Raw genomic sequence first — 17,303 nt, 5'->3', positions numbered from 1 at the left:
AACTATCATAATAATTTTTTATTTTCATTTAAACATGATTTGTGGTTATGGATTTTAGATACTGTTGGGGCATGCTGTGGAACAACTTGATGATTTAGCAGAAAAGACTTTTTCATTTCTTTTTCTTATGAAATGTACCCTTAATTATTGAGTCACTTGTCTGTTTGAGGCGCCCATTGTGTGCCATTAAAATTGCCCATTACTGTCACTTTTTAAAAAACGTTCAGTTACACATCACACAGCAGGGCTGTAATGTACTGCCATTGCTGATTCATCGAGGTGGATACTTTCCCCTTAATTCTCCTTTATGCCTCTCCTCCTCCTTGTGTGTGCCTTCTATCTCTCTCCCACTCTCTCTCTCTTCTTCTTCTCCTCCTCCTCTTCACGGGCCAATCAGGCCACACCTCCATGGCAACCGTCATTGAGGGTAAAACATCCACAGATGGTGCTGAGTAGAGCGAGCAGTAGGCGCACTACGAGTGTGTGTGGGAGTGTGTGTTTGTTTGTGTCTGAGAGAGACAGAGAAGGAGAGACCCACTGGATAACCACTGTGTTGTGACTCCAACAGTAGTAACACAGAAGAAGAGCAGCAGAGTGTATGCTCAGAGTGTACACTCAGAGGAGTTGGAGGAAAAGTCCAGAGAGGAGGGAGTGAGTGTTGGAAAGAAGTCCCTTCACCTCTCTCCAGAGAGCAGGAGGTAAAGCGTCGGTAAGCAAATATTAACGATCTGACAAAAGAGCACACTCCATCCCCGTGTCCGTGCTGATCAGACAGCCTTTACCCTGGAGCCGCGCAACAGACGAGCTGGGACACATACACACTTGCGAGTGGAGTCCCCGGTCACTTCTCTCCACTCACTCATGATCATCACTCCTGCCACACACCAACACAAAGGCCACGCTGACACAGCCAGGAGAGTGGGGCAGAGAAAAGGACACTTGCCCCGTTGCAAGACTTTGTCAAAGTGAAAGTCCTTCCTGGATTTTAACCCTGAAACTAGAGTCTTCCTTTTGTGCTGACCTTTACAAGCATCCCCCCTTTACCCCACTGCAAAGATGAGCTGCAGGAAAAGATGCAAGCGTGAGATCTTCAAGTTCGCACAGTACCTGTTCAGACTCATCACAGGCACGCTCAACACCGGTAAGACTCTGACAGGCGTCTTTGCTGCAGTTCTCCTAAACCTCCGCCGATTTTTGTATTTACATCTAAGCAGTTTTGTTCTACTTCTCCTCAATGTTTTCATAATTTTTTTTTTTTTTTAACAAAGTCCAAATTGGACACATCCACCTTGCGTAACATCAGGACCATGCAGTATTTACATTGTGTATACATTTACAGCAGCAAAGCCCACTTGAGGATTTCCAGACTGGGGTTTGGATTTATCGCCTGCTCTCCATCATAATTTGTTTGACTGTGCGCGCATGTTAAAATGTGCACAGAAGGACAGAATATAACCGGAGGCAAAGGTGAAGTCATTATAGTGGAAAGAAATGTAATCAAACATCTCACGCAATACAGGAACAGCAGGTTTTTTTATGTATTCAAGGATTTGACTCGCTGGTTCTGACAGCTCAGCGTTGCAGTCCTGTTTTCTGCATCTTAACAATTTTAAGCAGCGTTGCATACAACATATTGTATGTAATGTGGTGTCAGTCAATTAAAAATAATGTGTAGCAGTATGTTTGTTCCAAATCCTTACGAGTCCTTTCTTGAAAATGAAGTTGTTGCATTCAGTGTGCACAAACACCACCAATCATCAATAGTTCTGGACTTGTATCGTGCTGCAAAGCCTAATATAGTTCGGCTTCTTTTTGGATCCGTGCACACAGACCAAGAGCTTTTCTAATAAGCAGGATAGTAAATCAATGGCTTTAACAAGATTAAATCATGGATTATGGTGGATTACCAGCAGATTACTCCATGAAGGGTTCAATAAAGGATAAAGGTTACCAGCAGCAGAATATACTGATCGTTGCACATATTGCACATTATGCATCAAACGAGCTCTGAATTATTCACAGCTATCATTCGAGAGTTGATTATTCTTGGACTTTACAGTGGCATGTGCGGTTTGTGCACAGATGATGTGACAACACTAGTAGCATACATTGACACCCTTGCCTTGTGTGTCTCCTGTCTGGTTTTTGCATTCACTGAGCTCCTGTCGAGTAGGTTGTTGATTATCACACCGCAAGGTGCTAAGCCCCGGAGAGGTGCTTCTTGAACATGCTAATGAATTACAACATGATTCTGAACATTTAAGACTATTTTTACTTCTTGCAGCCACTTCAGTTCTTACAGTGTGTGTTTAGTCAAAGAACTGAGCTGAGCGAAATGAAGCTGCTAAGATGTGGCCTACTTTCTGCGGTGTCCATGACCTTTGAGACAGCAGGAACAAGTCGGGAGGAAGGGAGGCAGCTACAGAAGAGTCACCTTGTCGATGGGGTGAACTATAAAAGGAGTAGATGGTTTCAGTTTTCCAATCATAGCAATGAGTACGGGCTTGTGGTTGATGCAAAGGTTGAAGAAATCCATCTACAGTATATGCCCAGAGGAGTATGCTGTTGGTTTCCATGGCCACCAGCATGTTGCTGAGGTCAGACTGCAATTCCCATTTGGTAATAAACACGATTAGTGTATATTCTGGAGTAATTTACCTTCATGTCCCCAAAGCTTTGGCTGGTAAAATGCAGCATTGCTTTGTTTGTTCATGTGTAAAACTGTGTTCTTAATTGTTAGTGTTAGTACTTGTTAATTATTACTCATGTAGACTGCATGGCTGGACGTTATTTCCCTTTGGACCCGGGTAATTACTGTAAATGTGCTGAGCCAGAGGAGGATACTTTGCTCAGTCAAATCTCAATATTATAGTTAAATATTAAAATACGCTTTAAATTACACCTGTATGTAATATATGTGTTATCACACATATATTGATTCAGTTTTGAAGTCCTCATTCGAAGCCACCACATTTTCCCTATTTCAAATCCTTAAGAGAGTTCTGGTTGTTTATCTCCTCCCACCTGTACAGATAATGTCTGCATGTCAGCACCTGGAGCTTAATTCCTCGAAAAAAGATATTACATGTATGAGGTTACAAAACCCAATACCAGTAATTTATTAGCCAGTTTCCAGTTGGTTGGGTCCATTTCTCTATGAACACATTGTATTAACTCATCTTCCACAGACTGCACTGCAGATTAATATAAATGGAGCTTGACCAGAGCGAGGCTGGCTCGGCCATATTTGGATGACCAGGGGAAGAGAATGATAGATGGAGTCAGTTAACAGGCCAAGGGGTCTTAATTGAGATGTTCATTGTCCTAGAAGAGACTCACAGTCATCGCTTCATTTGGTCATTTTGTTGCCAAGGACATCATGGATACATAGAGTAGGTGGAGGGTAATGCGCATGATGTAAGAGGACAGGGCTTTTCAGATGTTTGATGTCTGCAGTGAGCATCTGCTGTCCGCAAAAGCCTTTTTGTTAGTGTAGGTCTCTGAAAAAGATGTATTATCATTAATGTGAAGTTCCACTCCAAAGAGAGTTCCTTTGATATCTGCAGTGAGCGCAGGGCATAGTTTATTAAAGAAAAACAGAGCATACAGTATAAAACATGCTGTACATATAAACTGTTTAAGAGGCCCACCATTCGTATTCGTGCCACCACCACTGCAGGCGTTGAATTTTCCAACTGTAGAGGGGAAACAAATCACAGATGCACAGCTTTTCTGAGGTTATAAATCCAGACAGCAGTGTCAGCACATGCTCAATAGTGTGAGAGGCAGAAACTTGTTGGCTGCTCACACCAGGGGAAATCTTCATCTCCTTCAACATTTCCATTTCAGCCACTGTGACAGATGAGCAGGGAGAGCTGCAAGTCCACCATCAGTATGCGTCACAGGTTTATTTATACTGATTACCTTTATGTAGCACATTTTCAATGTCTATTCGTTTTAGAGTCAATACCCGTGGTTGTGCACTGGGACATTTTAAAGCATATATTTTCCCGCTTGTATTTAGCTGGATTGCATTGCAGAACACAGTAAATCTGCCATTTGCTTCGGAGCAGATACTTTTTTGGAATCTTTCACCGCATCGTCACGGTTCGCTTCTTCCCTCAGTGTCTGGCTGTCAGGCGTCCCAGCATCTGTGATGCATCATCCTTTTCTTCTCATCAGGACAAGCTCACGTGCTCGTAACCGAGTCCAAGCATATCGTCTGACATCACAGCACATGCCCTTCCAACCTCTCCTCTCAACCTTTTGTGCGATAAAACTTGCTTTCTCTGCACTGCTACTGCGTTGATGAGCCATTAAGCAGCTTGCATCATTTTAATTAGGTTAATTCGGCTTGTCAGTGTGCTTAGCGGAGACGAATATTTTATTGGCTGCGTTCCTTACAATGGAACAGTTGAAGTGTTTATAAACTTTCTGATGATTTTACAGTTTGGATGTTGTGACCTGCTGTGAATACCAAACATGGGTACAAAGATTTTAGAGATCATCTTTTGCTGTTTTAAATGACCTGTATACATAAAGAAGGTTTGACTTGACTATGTTTTATAGTTGTGATATAAAATAATTCATTTTTTGCTTGTGCCTGTGACAAGACTCTTCACTTCTTTCCTCTTATTTTTGTGAGATTCAGGCCAAGCCAAATAATACATATCTATATTCCCCTAATAAACTATAATTGAAATGTGAAATTTTGCGTTTGATTATCACTACTTTCCTCGGCTGTCAGAGCACAGAAAAGAGGGGCAGGCTTATGATGCTCACTCTGCCCCGTCGGTTGTGGAAGCAGTGCTTAATTGGACAAGCCTCTTCATGATTTGAAAGAGCAGCGCACGGCGGGGTTTCAACAAAATCTTCTAATGCTGTCAAATTAAGACTTAATTTGTTCTCACATTATTTTATTTGTGTAAAACCTCGTCAGTTTCAGCGTGACTGCGACGTCAGGGGCATCAGGTTCAAAGATGGCACCTGAGACACCTTTTGGTTAAGTAGTGTGCAAAGTCATCAGCTGCACGTGGTTTCGTTCCCACTGTTGATGCAGGAGCTTATTACACTAACCTCTATGTTTGCCCAGACTGCACTGATGATTTATGGTTCATTGTGGGAGTATTTACGGGCGGAATATAAGAACATTTTTATCCTCGCGCAGACATAAACGTTTGGCGTGAATCAGAGAGTTATTTAAATGAGCCTCACGACTGCAGTGTAACCAGTCACGCACAGAGGCGCCCACATGCTTGCCCCTGAAAACATGCACTGTTTAGTTTGGAGACGTTGCCTCTGCTTCTCAGATTATCATGTCTGGCTCCTCTCCAAAGTAGTAGTCCCAACCAAACACCTTAAATGGTTCTTGCAGTATCTGTGTGGAACATCAGGGCTTGAAACGTGTCCTTTGAGACAATCTTGTGGGGAACTTGTGTCGCCTTTTTGGGAAATCAACTTAGAAATGAGCTTTCTCGTCTGCTGTGTGGAATAATTTGTAGAACTTTTAAGGAAAAAATGCTAAAATCAAAAACCCCTCTGTAGCCTTTTTACCTGTATAGTAACTACAAGTTAAAAAAGTGTTAATTGGTGACAAAGGCATCAAAATAAAAGATTTGTTCTGTTTGTGTTGGGAAAGTGTTCTGCTTCAGAGAAAACTCAGTCGATGCGGCCTTTGCGAGATGTTTAGTTACTTATCTAATCTATGGCCATACGACAATGCTGTCGACATTAATCTACCTGTCAGTATGCAGTTGTGAGCATGTGTGTGGGGGCATGCCCAGTGACGCGAAGGCCCTTCTTTGTTTCCCTCTCTTTGGTTTCCTGACGGATAGTGGCAGGTCATATTCCACCTGTCCCATGAGGACAGCACGTTCAAAGCGCATAATCCCTGACCAAACACTGAATATTTGATACCCACAGGCAGGTTGGTTTGGCATCACATCTGTGCAACAGTGCCTGCTCTGGAGACGCCAGACTGTTTTACTTCTTGTACATGAAGACATTCACTATAAGAGGGCGTTTAGAGATCATTTCTGATAGAGAAACCCAAATATTTCTGGAAGTTTTAAGCCTGCATGTTTCACAAATTACTAGAATTGTTACAAAACTACCAAAAAATATACAAATGTGAAATATCAAATATAAAAAAAAAGGATTTTTGTCTCTCGTAGAAGGTTGATGCAGCTTTTTAAAACCTTTTTTCAAAACCTCACTCGCTAAAGGCCTTTTCTGAGCGAGGAAAAGTCCAGACAAAGCACTTTTTTAGTGCCCAGCATTAAAGCCGTGCATGTATCTGTTGAACATTTCTTTGGGGCTTGGACAGGCGGAACAATAACAGATGGAAAACCATGTTATATAATGTCTCTTTCACACCCACTGCATTATCGTAGCATCTGCTTGATTCACCTGACAAGCATCTGGTTTGAATCACGAACATAGATGTCATGCAAGATGAGATCATGAACTTCCGTTTTACTCACACAAAATATAATCCTCAAACGATCTGTGTTGAAAGTTCGGTTCTGATGATTCTTTTGAACTGTCCATCTAGTGTGCAAAATTCTTTCAGTGCACCTTCTGCTCCTGGATTTTACAAATATGCAGATGGAAATCAATGGTTGCGAGATGTTTAACACAGCGAACAACAGATTTGGACAATTGTAGAATCCAATCGAATCATCTCTGCCAAGCTTCTTACATAACTGGAAGAAGAGAAGACGCATCAGGTTCATCCAGTAACAGGTTTCTGTCAAACTTGAAGCGTAACCTTTCACCATGACCCCTTTCTTAAGGTTCACTCCCTTTTGGCGAGGGCAGACGGAAGATGTTTAACGGTGATACATCTATCCGTATCAGCTTCCTGGCAGGTACGTCCTGCTGTCTCTCCGTTACTCAGTCCCTGCCTACTTCTGGTTTCTGGTTTCTGTTGCTGTGTTGCTGTCCAGCACCAGAGCAGCACAGATTCTTTGGCTCATTAGAGCAGTACAAACAGTGCTTGGCTTGAGAACTTACAGTTGGTGTCCTACAGTAGCTAAACACCAGCTCAGTCCACCCAGATCCTCCTCTGCCTGACTGAAAATGAGTGAGTGTCTGTCAGAGCCCGTTAAAGTGCTGCTCGACAATCTGGCCTAGTGTTATGTAAAGCAGAAGAGGGAGAGCGTCTTCGCTGTCGTGGAAGTATTCTTATAGTGAAAGTATTCTTTGACCTTGCTATTGTCGAGGCTATGGCTGGAAAATAAGTAGCACATGGATTATTAACATTTCAAAACTATCCCGAAGTCCCCGGTGGATCGTTTTGGCCCCATAAAAGCCAGTAAAACACATTTGAAAGCTGGTGCAGTCATTTAAACAGCGTTGTTGGTGTGTTAGCAGAGAATACCTCTGTCCTTCACCAGTCCTGGAACTGCTGATTAATTACTAGAGCTAATTAGGCAATGATGAGCTTGTCACTATAATATCGCCATCGCAACTGAAAGAGTGATTAAACCTTGATGTGTACAGGGGATCTAGTCAAAATTGAAATTAATGTATTTAGTTTTTGACCTTTTTCTATTCCCCATCCAAATCTGGTTTGGATTGGGAATCCAATTGAGGTTTTGCTCAAATGAAACACAGGGCTGTTAAGGCAACCTGACACAGTAGTTGTGGTTCTGGTGCTCCTATCGAGCGTCACCGCCTCAACACCGCTACACCCTCCGGATCGCCCGGATGGCATTCTTCTTCATTTGTCTCCATTTGCATTCGACATTGGCCCGTGTTTCTCCTGTGCCGCTGTCCTTTTGAAGTCACCCTTCCTATATAGCCAGAGTAATCAGGTTTTCCATTTGCGCTAATGTTTGTAAACGAGAGTCCTTCTGAGTAGAAGGAATGGCCGGGCTATTTTTAGTAGTGCGTGCATGCTTCGGTTACAAATTCCTGCATGAGTGCGTGTTCAAAGATTTGAGCTTTCATTCACCTCCGTGACTTGGAGATCATGAGAAACTGAATCTTTGGTGGGTCGTTTTCATGTTTAAGCTTCTTACTGTAAAGACGGCATGTAAGTAGAGCAACGCCAAATAGCACTGAAGAATATAAAAATACCAAACTACGCCCTTTAAAACACTCGCTATTAAGAGCAGTTGTAATTTGTTTGGTGTGGATTTGTTTCCCTTGTCTGTTGTTGTTATCAGCACCTCAGAAGATTGTTCTATTAATTGTCCCTGCTCTGACTCTTCTTCATGTGATCATTGCTATTGTTAACTTAAATTAAAAAGTTTTCTCCTTTCTCCGTTGTCACCATTCTTTTTCTTTGCTGCTTCCAACTCCATGTCCTAACTTTTATCTCCTCTCTCTCCCTCTTCCACGTTTAATCACTTAATTTTAAGGCTCTTTGTTTCATATGTTTCCAACTGTCAGTTGCCTTGGCTGCGTTTTAACAAAAAAAACTGAACCTGCCCCAGACGCTCTGCAATACAAGAGACAATGTCCTCTCCACGCACCGTTAGCTGGCAATTATTGGGACTGCAGCCCTGCTCCAGCTCCCCAACCAGAACAAGAAAATCAATACACCTCTGAGGGTCGGAGTGGAGACTCCAGGGAAAGAAGAGCAACTTAGCATCATTAACACGCGCTTATTTCTTCATGCACATCTACTCTGTGATTGTAATGATAATGTCCACGAAAGTAAAAGTAGAAGCTCTAGTATTGAACACTTGATGTTTTATTAAGAGACCTTTCTTGCTGCAGTCCCGAAGGAATTGGGGGCTTTTGTGTGTGTTCTCATGTTTCTGTGCTTTTTTCACTTTTCATTTTCCTGAAGCGTAGATCCACTGATGAAAATGACTGCTCTCAAATGGTTTTCATGTCTCCTTTGATTGGCTGCAGATTGAAATTTCAAACAGATCAATCTCTCTCACTCTCACTTGCGCAAAATGTCACACGGTTGAATAGACAGAGGAAATAAAAAGACGGACACGAGGCCGGATGTAAATGACGGCCCGTTACTTTTGCAGTTTCGGACACTTTTTTACTATGATCGTTGCCGTGCTCTCTCTGTGACTCGTGATCAAAGTTGAGGCGAGGGCGTAATGTCTGAGGGTGTTATTAGTGTCGCGAGCATTGCTGTTCATGTTATTTTCTTCAACACTTTTGGACAGGAAATAATAATGTTTTACAAATATTACCGGGGAGGTCTTTGTTTCAGACGCCAAGATAATGAACTGCATTAAAGCAGAGAGTGTAAGCAGTGTTTAACTTCTAAATTGCACCCTTTTACATTCGTTCATTGCGGGGCCAATTTGCTTCTCATTTTGGTGCAGCATTGAGTTAAAGTCAGCATGTTTTTCCTCCCTAGCTGGCACATGAGACACACACACACACACTGTATCTACGTGCAATCATGCAAAGAATGTGTGCACTTTGCAGCTATATGGGCATGTGATTTACAGTAGACTTACAGTTTGGAAACGGATGATTTAAGGTGGAATTATTACATTACCTTGTTGCGTTGTTTGCTTTTCCACCCTGGGATTATTTCTGCACACTGTAATCAAATCGTTTGCATAATTTCATTTTAATTTGAATAGCCACAGCTGCTGCAGAGATCATGCAGACAAATGAAATAACTTAATGGCTTTCTGGCTCCACCGTGCAGGCGCTCAGCTTTGTGTTGCAGGCTCCAGAGGATAAAGTGGCATTGTGTGACCAGAATTTTGCTGCCCATGTTCAGCGAGCAGTGCATGAGCTCTTAAGTCAAGGGCACTAAAACCTGGATGGACATTACAGTCTGGTCCGCAGGAGACAAGGCCGCGGCTGGGAGTGTGCGGTTGCCAAGATCGAGCCCAGATACATCCACGCCCCCATCAAGTCCCCACACATCTCACACATCTGTTGTAAAACGGTGTAATGACTCACTCTCTCTGGCGCAGCTTGTCATGGATGGCCATGCAGAAAATGGAGCTCCTTCTCCATCATTCTGCAGACAGATTCCCCCCCGACCAACACCACCCGCCACCCCCACGGGTCCCATTACTTACCAGGCTAACTCTGTGTCAACACCAGGCAGGCGTAAACAGAATGGATCTCAGCCGTCTAACATGACTGTTAAAGCATAATCAGGGAGCTCACATTGCACCACCAGAAGAAACTAATTAATTGATAAATTAGCCAAGTAATGTGTTTTAGTGTAACTTGCGTGTGCTTCATTAGTCTTTGTAAGGTTAGCTGCAGAGTCCTGTGTGTCTTAGAGCCTCATTCACACTTGACTGTGCTGTCCAGATAACAGCGAGACCGTCGTCTGTGTGCGTCTTACATGCAACCTTACGCCACAGGCATGCCTTTCACTCTGTTTTCCTCTAGCTGTCATTATTTTTGAAATCCATTGAATTTGACTTTTTAGATGACGATGACTTATTACAATATTTCTGTCGTCACTAACACCGCTCTTTGTCATAATTCCGGATAGGGCTCCCTCAACAGCAGCCGTCATCTGGTGGACTCATCTGACCTTAAAACAGCGATGCACACTCCCACATCTTAAATTTGACTATAAAGCTCTCTCAGATAAGTGCTGAACAGCAGCTTTATAGACCACCAGTTGAGTATTTTGTGTGCCAGATTGATCACAACATCTTTAATGTTTGATGATTCGAAAAGTCCGATTCTTGCTGTATTTTTAGCCAAGCCTGCCAGTAAGAGAAGTTGGCAGGAGCTTTCCTTTCAGCATGACACTGCAGAATACTTTGAAAACAGATTAAATGGTGGCAGCTCACCGAGCGACTGTAGTGACGGGGAAGGGAAGTGATGCACAGGACTCCGAGCAACTGAGCATCCTACAGAGCATCTTATGTGGAAGCAAGACATCGTTTAGAATTTGTCTTCAGTCTCCTGCGGTTTCCACGCACTGCTGACTGTCTCAAATTCAATTTAAATGCAAAGCAACAGAACAAAAGGTATTTGTGTTTGGCGTTTACAGTGCTTCTGCCCCAGCAATCACACAGCTCGGGCCCGAGCAGCTAAGGCCTATCTCGTCCTGTGCACTGTTTCACAGATCACCCTGACCATTCTATTGCCTCTGACTGGCCGGTTGATGCATTTGATTTGTACCTAATAAGGATGGATTACCCTTCCGCTCTTGTCACTTCTTTTCTGCAGCCTATTTTTCCTCCTGCTATCTTCTCTGATTAAACTGTGCCCCTCCCAAGGAAATCTGTACCTATTCTTCTGACATGTTGTTCTGTTTTAAGTGATTCCAATGTAACTTTCAGCCTTCTAAGAGATCTGCATTATAAATAATAATAATATTACACGACAGAGATGATTAATCACAGTCAATTTTCTGGGGAATAGTTACATTGGTTTAGTAATAGATGGATCAGTTGGATGATTTTGATTCACTTACCTGAAAATTCATCATTGCAAAACCCCAGATGGATTTTTATAGTGGAAAGGACTACCTTACCCCCAAATGCAATATGGGCCTTTGTGGTAAAGGAATCAAATATTTATAACCTATACTAGAAGGAACAGAATTTATTTCATTTGACAGACTAGTTACACAATATGGGATCAACAAGAAAAGATTTTTAGAATATCAACAAATTAAATCCATAGTAAAAAAGAAATTTAAACCGGGTCAAGTTGAACTACAAACACCACCAAGTGTGGTTCAATTTCTTACTCTTAAAACCCCCAAATTACTATCCAAAATATACAGAATGCTTTCTAAAACAGATGAATCAATATCACTTCCTATTGCAAAATGGGAAGCGGATTTATCAGTTAACTTAGACCTAAACTTCTGGTCTCAGATTTGCTTAAAAACCTTTCATCTAATTAGAAATCCCAGTCTTCAATTAATTCAATACAAAATATTACATAGAGTGCACTATACAGGTCATCGGATGTTCAAGATGGGCTTTACGTCTACCAACAACTGCTCACACTGCCAAACCAATTCACCGGACAATTATATCCATGCTCTTTGGTTCTGTCCACCAGTTCAGAAGTTTTGGCGCGAGATATGTGAAGACTTATCAAAGTGTCTGAAATGTAACATTCCAACTTCCCCCTTAGTGTGTTTGTTGGGCAGCTTAGATAATGTCACTTCAGAAAAGAATATAGCCCATATGGTTTTCACTGCCCTATGCATAGCCAAGAAAACAGTCCTCATGAACTGGAAAAATAAAAATAATCTTAATTCTAACCAATATAGAAATTATCTATTAGATTACATTAGTCTTGATACAGCCTCTGCCACCACATCAGATCAATTGCTCTGGGCTCCTTTGATCAGCTCCATCACCTAGTGGGGGTGGGGGGGTCATAGTTTGGTCCCGCCTTCACTGTTGTGATTGGTGTGGGGGTAGGGACAGGCTTAGGGCGTCGGGGGCTTCCCCGGAGGCATTTTCCTTGGGGGGCTCAACCCGGGGTAGCGGTCACGTCCGGTTAGGGGCTCTGTTGGCTCTCAGGTGACTGTTTCCTCGCGGCTGCGTGCAGCGGGACTAGGGGAGGGTCTGTGCTGACGGACGTGGGTTACTGACCTGGTAGCCTGGCTGCCCCTGGGTGGGTCCGGGATGGGCGTGAGGTTCTGGGGGCGCTCCGTCTCTGGGCTGGGGCCCGGGCCGGGCCTCGGGGGCTTGGGTCCTGGTTGGTGTGTTGCCGGGGTTGTGGGCGGGTGGGTGCATGGGGGCCCAGCCCTGGAGCAGGGTGCCGCCGGTGCATCGAGCCACCTGGGGGGCTCTTCAACTGGTGGGGAAGATTGTCACATCTTGCAGGAGCTTTCCTCTCCTCAGGGGCTCTCTCTACAGGAGGGGGAGATACAGGAGAGGTGGAGGAAGATCTCAGCCTGGGTGTTTATTGTCTTATGTAGTCTGGAAGAAGAGTGGATGGTGGGGTGGGTGCAGTTTTCTCTGTGGTGGGGTTGGGTGGACTGTCCTGGGCTCTGTGGGGCCGGGAGGCGCTGCTGCGCTGGGCCCCGGTCTGGATGGGCCTGGGCCCCCTTTCCCTGGTGGGTCGCGGAGTATGGGGGTGCCTACTGGGGTCAGCGGGGGAGCTGGCCCCAGGGAGGGGTCACTTGCCCCTCCCTTCCTTCCCTCCCCATCTCCAGCTGCCTCCCTCTTCCCGCTCCACCACAACCACCCACACATGCAGGACCTTGGAGTAGGGGTATGTCACCAGGGTGCAGAGGAGGCCACCCCCCCTGTCCCCTTCTGGCTGCCCCTGCCTCAATTTTATCCCACAACTTAGACATTCACATTACTCACACTCTCATTACACATACATATAGGATCTTGGGGGTGGGCACGATACACGGAATCCAAAGTACCATCAGGGTGTACACCCCACCCCTGGCGTCGTTGCCCACCTCTCAATGTTAAATACACGTAGACATTGAGGGCCAGCAGGAGGGACCATGCGCTTACCTGCTGCTCTCTGGCAGGTAGCTCCATGCCCTCCTGGGTTTTAAATGCACCTTAGAACACACATGCATCAACACTACAATGAGCGGGTGAAGGGAGGTTTGGAGTCTTCTCTCACCCCCATTCTCTGCGACCTGCTGGAGCGGGGGGGCTAGGAGGAGGAGTTGGCCGTCCGACTGCGGTCTGGAGTGTGGGGCCTCCCTGCTGCTGCGGAGTCGGGGCGGTCTGCCTCCCCCCACCGCAGGGAAAAGGGTAACACCACCTGGGTCTGGGTGCAGTTCCCCCCTCCAGGGGCGGGGGTACCTAGACCCGGGGCTTAGAGTACGCTTGGGGAGTGTGATCGTGTGTACAGCGTCTCTTTATGTCTGTCTCCACGTTGGTTGAGTGTGGAGTAAGTGCATATGAGAGCATGAGGGTGGGAATGGATGTTTGTATATGTGTGTGCCTGTATTTCTGTGTCTATATGTCAGGTTGGGTGTCAGGCGCCACCTCTCTGGGGACATCTTAGGCCCTCCAAGGTATGGAGGCCTATCTCCCCCTACCACCACTTCCCCTGCCAGTGGCGGACTCCCTCAGACGTCGGTGCGTTGGTGGTTCTTTGTGTCCGGGGATGGGCGTCCAGGTACACACCGGCTCACTCCTTGGCGGCCGCTTATCGGGGCCTGGAGCCTGGGGCTTGCTCGGGCCACTTCGGAGGTGGGGTGCCCCCGGCCTCTCGGCCTGGGGCTCGGTCACTCAGGCACGGCTGGCTGCCGGCGGAGCTCACGGGCGCGTCACTGCAACTCCCCCTGGCTTCTGCTCCGCGGCTGCTGAGTGAGCCCTCATCTGGGACTCTCCTCAGCTCTTTCTGGGACAGTGGCGCGGCTGCCCCTCTGTTGGTCTTCCTTGGTCTCTTGTGTTCTGGGGGCCTCTGGATGTCTGGAGTTTTGATCTCCTCCATACCTGCTTCATGCCCTGGAGGACGGGGCTGTGGCTCCCCCACACCCTCTAGCAGATCATTACATGAAGGAACCTTTTAAAAAAACAAGCGCGTCCATGCTCACAGGTGTACACACGGGTGATCACACCCACAAACTACACCCTTTTTGGCTCCTACCTCAAAGCACACTGTGTTCTGTTGATCTTATGTGCTGCACAATAATGTTTAACATTTAGTATTTACTGTCATATTCCCATATCTCATTGTGATGTTGTTTATTCTATTACTCTTGTTCTCTTCTGCTTGTTTTCTTTTTTCTTTCTCAGCAGGTGATTGATATATGCATTTTTTTTCTTTTTTTCTTCTTTTTTTTCTTTTTCTGCTCATTCTGTTGGTTTTTGGTTTTTGCCCTTCTCCCCCGTCCCTCTTCTCAGCTGTTTCTCTTTCCCTCTTTCTTTCCCCCAGTCAAGTCTGTCCCATGTTCAGTAAGTGAAAATAAAATAAACAATAAAAGGTGAATCAAATGGACCATTATGGCAAGGCTGGGATGGTCAATTTGGTAAAGTAAATCCGTTGGGCATCTTTCTTTGCCTTTAGACAACAATTCTGATGGCAAAAGAGCCAAACGGGACAGGCAAAAAAAAATAAATAAATAAAAAAAATAAAATAAAATAAATAATAATAATATTACACGACAGAGATGATTAATCACAGTCAATTTTCTGGGGAATAGTTACATTGGTTTAGTAATAGATGGATCAGTTGGATGATTTTGATTCACTTACCTGAAAATTCATCATTGCAAAACCCCAGATGGATTTTTATAGTGGAAAGGACTACCTTACCCCCAAATGCAATATGGGCCTTTGAATAAACTTAACCTTATTTGCACTTATTTGAATGCAACGTTTCCTGCCTGACTAGAAACAGGCAGACCATCTCTTATGGTAAAAACATAGCACTGTGGAAAAGCTCTGAACATGCCGCTCATTTCTTCATATGTTGCTTCCAAGAAGCCACACTTTTAAGCAAAGTGTGGTTTTGAGCACTAACTCACTGACTATTGGCTGCTTTTTCACTCATTCCACCTCATGTACCTGGCCATCTTCACTTTTTCAGTTTTTGGGTTCATTTCTGTATGTTACACCACTTAACACTGATCTATGATTCACTGAGGCATGCAAGTGACATTTAAGTGAGGGGATAGAGTAAGTATAACAGTTTGGTTGATGCAAAAGACCTATTAGCTGAAACATTGGTGTGTTTCTAACAAATTCAAAGAAACAGGACAAGAAAAAACTATTTACAGCACATGAACAGTATCTAAAAGGCGTGTCCTTGAGAAAAAGAGAAAAGCCAGGTCCTGGGTAAGCCATCCAGTCCTTCAGTTGATCCATCTACTGTCCACTGAAACCTCATCAGAAATGGTCTCAGTGCAGGGGTGGCTGTCAAGAAGCCATTTTAAAGGAAGTGAATCATGGAGGATAGATGAATCCAAGTTAGGAATGCTGGGTACAAATGATCAGTTCGGAGGGAGTCAGGAGAGACGTACAACAGTGAAGATCTTCTGTACAGTCAGAGGAGGCTCTGTCATGGTTTCAGCCAGTGGTGTTGGAGATCATGTCAAAATTGGTTTTGATCCACTATGCAATACAACCTGGAAAACAACAGATTTGTTTTCACCATGATAATGATCCCAAACAAACCAGTGTAGATTAAAAACAAACACATAGTGAAACCATATAGTGGAACACTAGGAGTCATGGATTGGCCTCCCCAGAGGCCGGACCCCAACATTATTGAAGCGGTGTGGGATCATCTTGAAATGAGGAAGACTTTTGGGCACTACTGTACCATAAAAGATGGTCAGCCTTTTTCTTTGATGGTATTTTTATCGTTAAACCTTCAATTAACGACTGTCCTCGTGAATGTGACGTCATGTTTGCATTCACGAGGCTCAGGGGGTTGGGAAGCGTATCTGTAACCGGAAGGTCGCCGGTTCGATCCCCGGGCTCTCTGTCCTGGTCGTTGTGTCCTTTGGCAAGACACTTTACCCTACTTGCCTACTGGTGTTGGCTAGAGGGGCCGATGGCGCGATATGGCAGCCTCGCTTCTGTCAGTCTGCCCCAGGGCAGCTGTGGCTACAACCGTAGCTTGCCTCCACCAGTGAGTGAATGTGAGAGTGAATGAATAGTGGCATTGTAAAGCGCTTTGGGTGCCTTGAAAAGCGCTATATAAATCCAATCCGTTATTATTATTATTTCTCAGACACATTTCTCAGCTAAATATTATTCATATGCGTGACAGACCACTTTATCCAGGTCACATCAGTTCAGATCCTGGTCGGTCAGGTCAGACGACTTGAGGACAGTGTAAACAGAGCTACCTTTTTGCTCAGTCTGCGACAATGACAACATCGCTGCCTGCTGTATTGCTGGGCATTCAGACCAAAATGCAGCTGGTTGCTCGGGCACGGGGTTTCACATTTAATGGTATTTATTAAGAACAAACAAAGACAACAAACAATAAAAGTTGTATGTTGTTCAGCCTGGGGATTGTAATGCTGTTGTTTACAGCTCTAATCTCTTCCGGTCTGTGGATAAAAGTGTAATCTGAGCTTTGCTAGAGTAAATAGAGTCGAGTCGCTGGAGCAGAAATGGAAAAGCTGAAGGAGAAAATAGAGATGCGCACAAAGCAATATTTCCTTCCTGCATTTCCATTCTCATCCTTTGTGAAATGTATCACTTGATGCCAGGGACTGAGCCAGAATGACTATTCTCAGAAGTGTCCATTTTGTTGCAGAGAAGCCAAACAATGTGCCAATGTTAACACAGAGAGAACGCAGTGCAAGAATGTGCTTTTAATTCATGTTCATCTTATCATCTAGCTGAGTTACATTTGAACTAGATTTCAACAAAGCCTAAAAAAACAACAACCAGGGAGTATCAATCCTTCATAATACTTAAGATAAGACAATAAGATAA

The 17,303-nt window shown here is 44.4% G+C and overlaps 1 protein-coding gene across 4 annotated transcripts in view; it reads left to right on the top strand.

Annotated features, from left to right (window-relative positions):
* Positions 1–17,303, top strand: part of kcnip4a (potassium voltage-gated channel interacting protein 4a) — a 153,675-nt gene that overhangs the window by 48,498 nt on the left and 87,874 nt on the right. The window contains exon 1 of one of the 4 annotated variants that reach the window (XM_085267090.1): positions 451–1,141. The exons of the other annotated variants lie outside the window; for them this stretch is intronic. Coding sequence (XP_085123216.1) covers positions 1,057–1,141 — 85 coding nt within the window. The 5' untranslated portion in view covers positions 451–1,056. Of the gene's footprint in view, positions 1–450; positions 1,142–17,303 lie in introns of those variants that run through there. 4 annotated transcript variants of the gene reach the window in all.

The sequence above is a fragment of the Mchenga conophoros genome, linkage group LG3, assembly GCF_057382185.1.
Source record: "Mchenga conophoros isolate Kocher_MC1m ecotype Shallow Benthic linkage group LG3, M_conophoros_male_GT1.1, whole genome shotgun sequence".
In the NCBI taxonomy this organism is placed as follows: Eukaryota; Metazoa; Chordata; class Actinopteri; order Cichliformes; family Cichlidae; genus Mchenga; species Mchenga conophoros.
The sequence above is the reverse complement of the archived record's forward strand: the minus strand, read 5'-3'. Positions and strand labels throughout refer to the sequence as shown.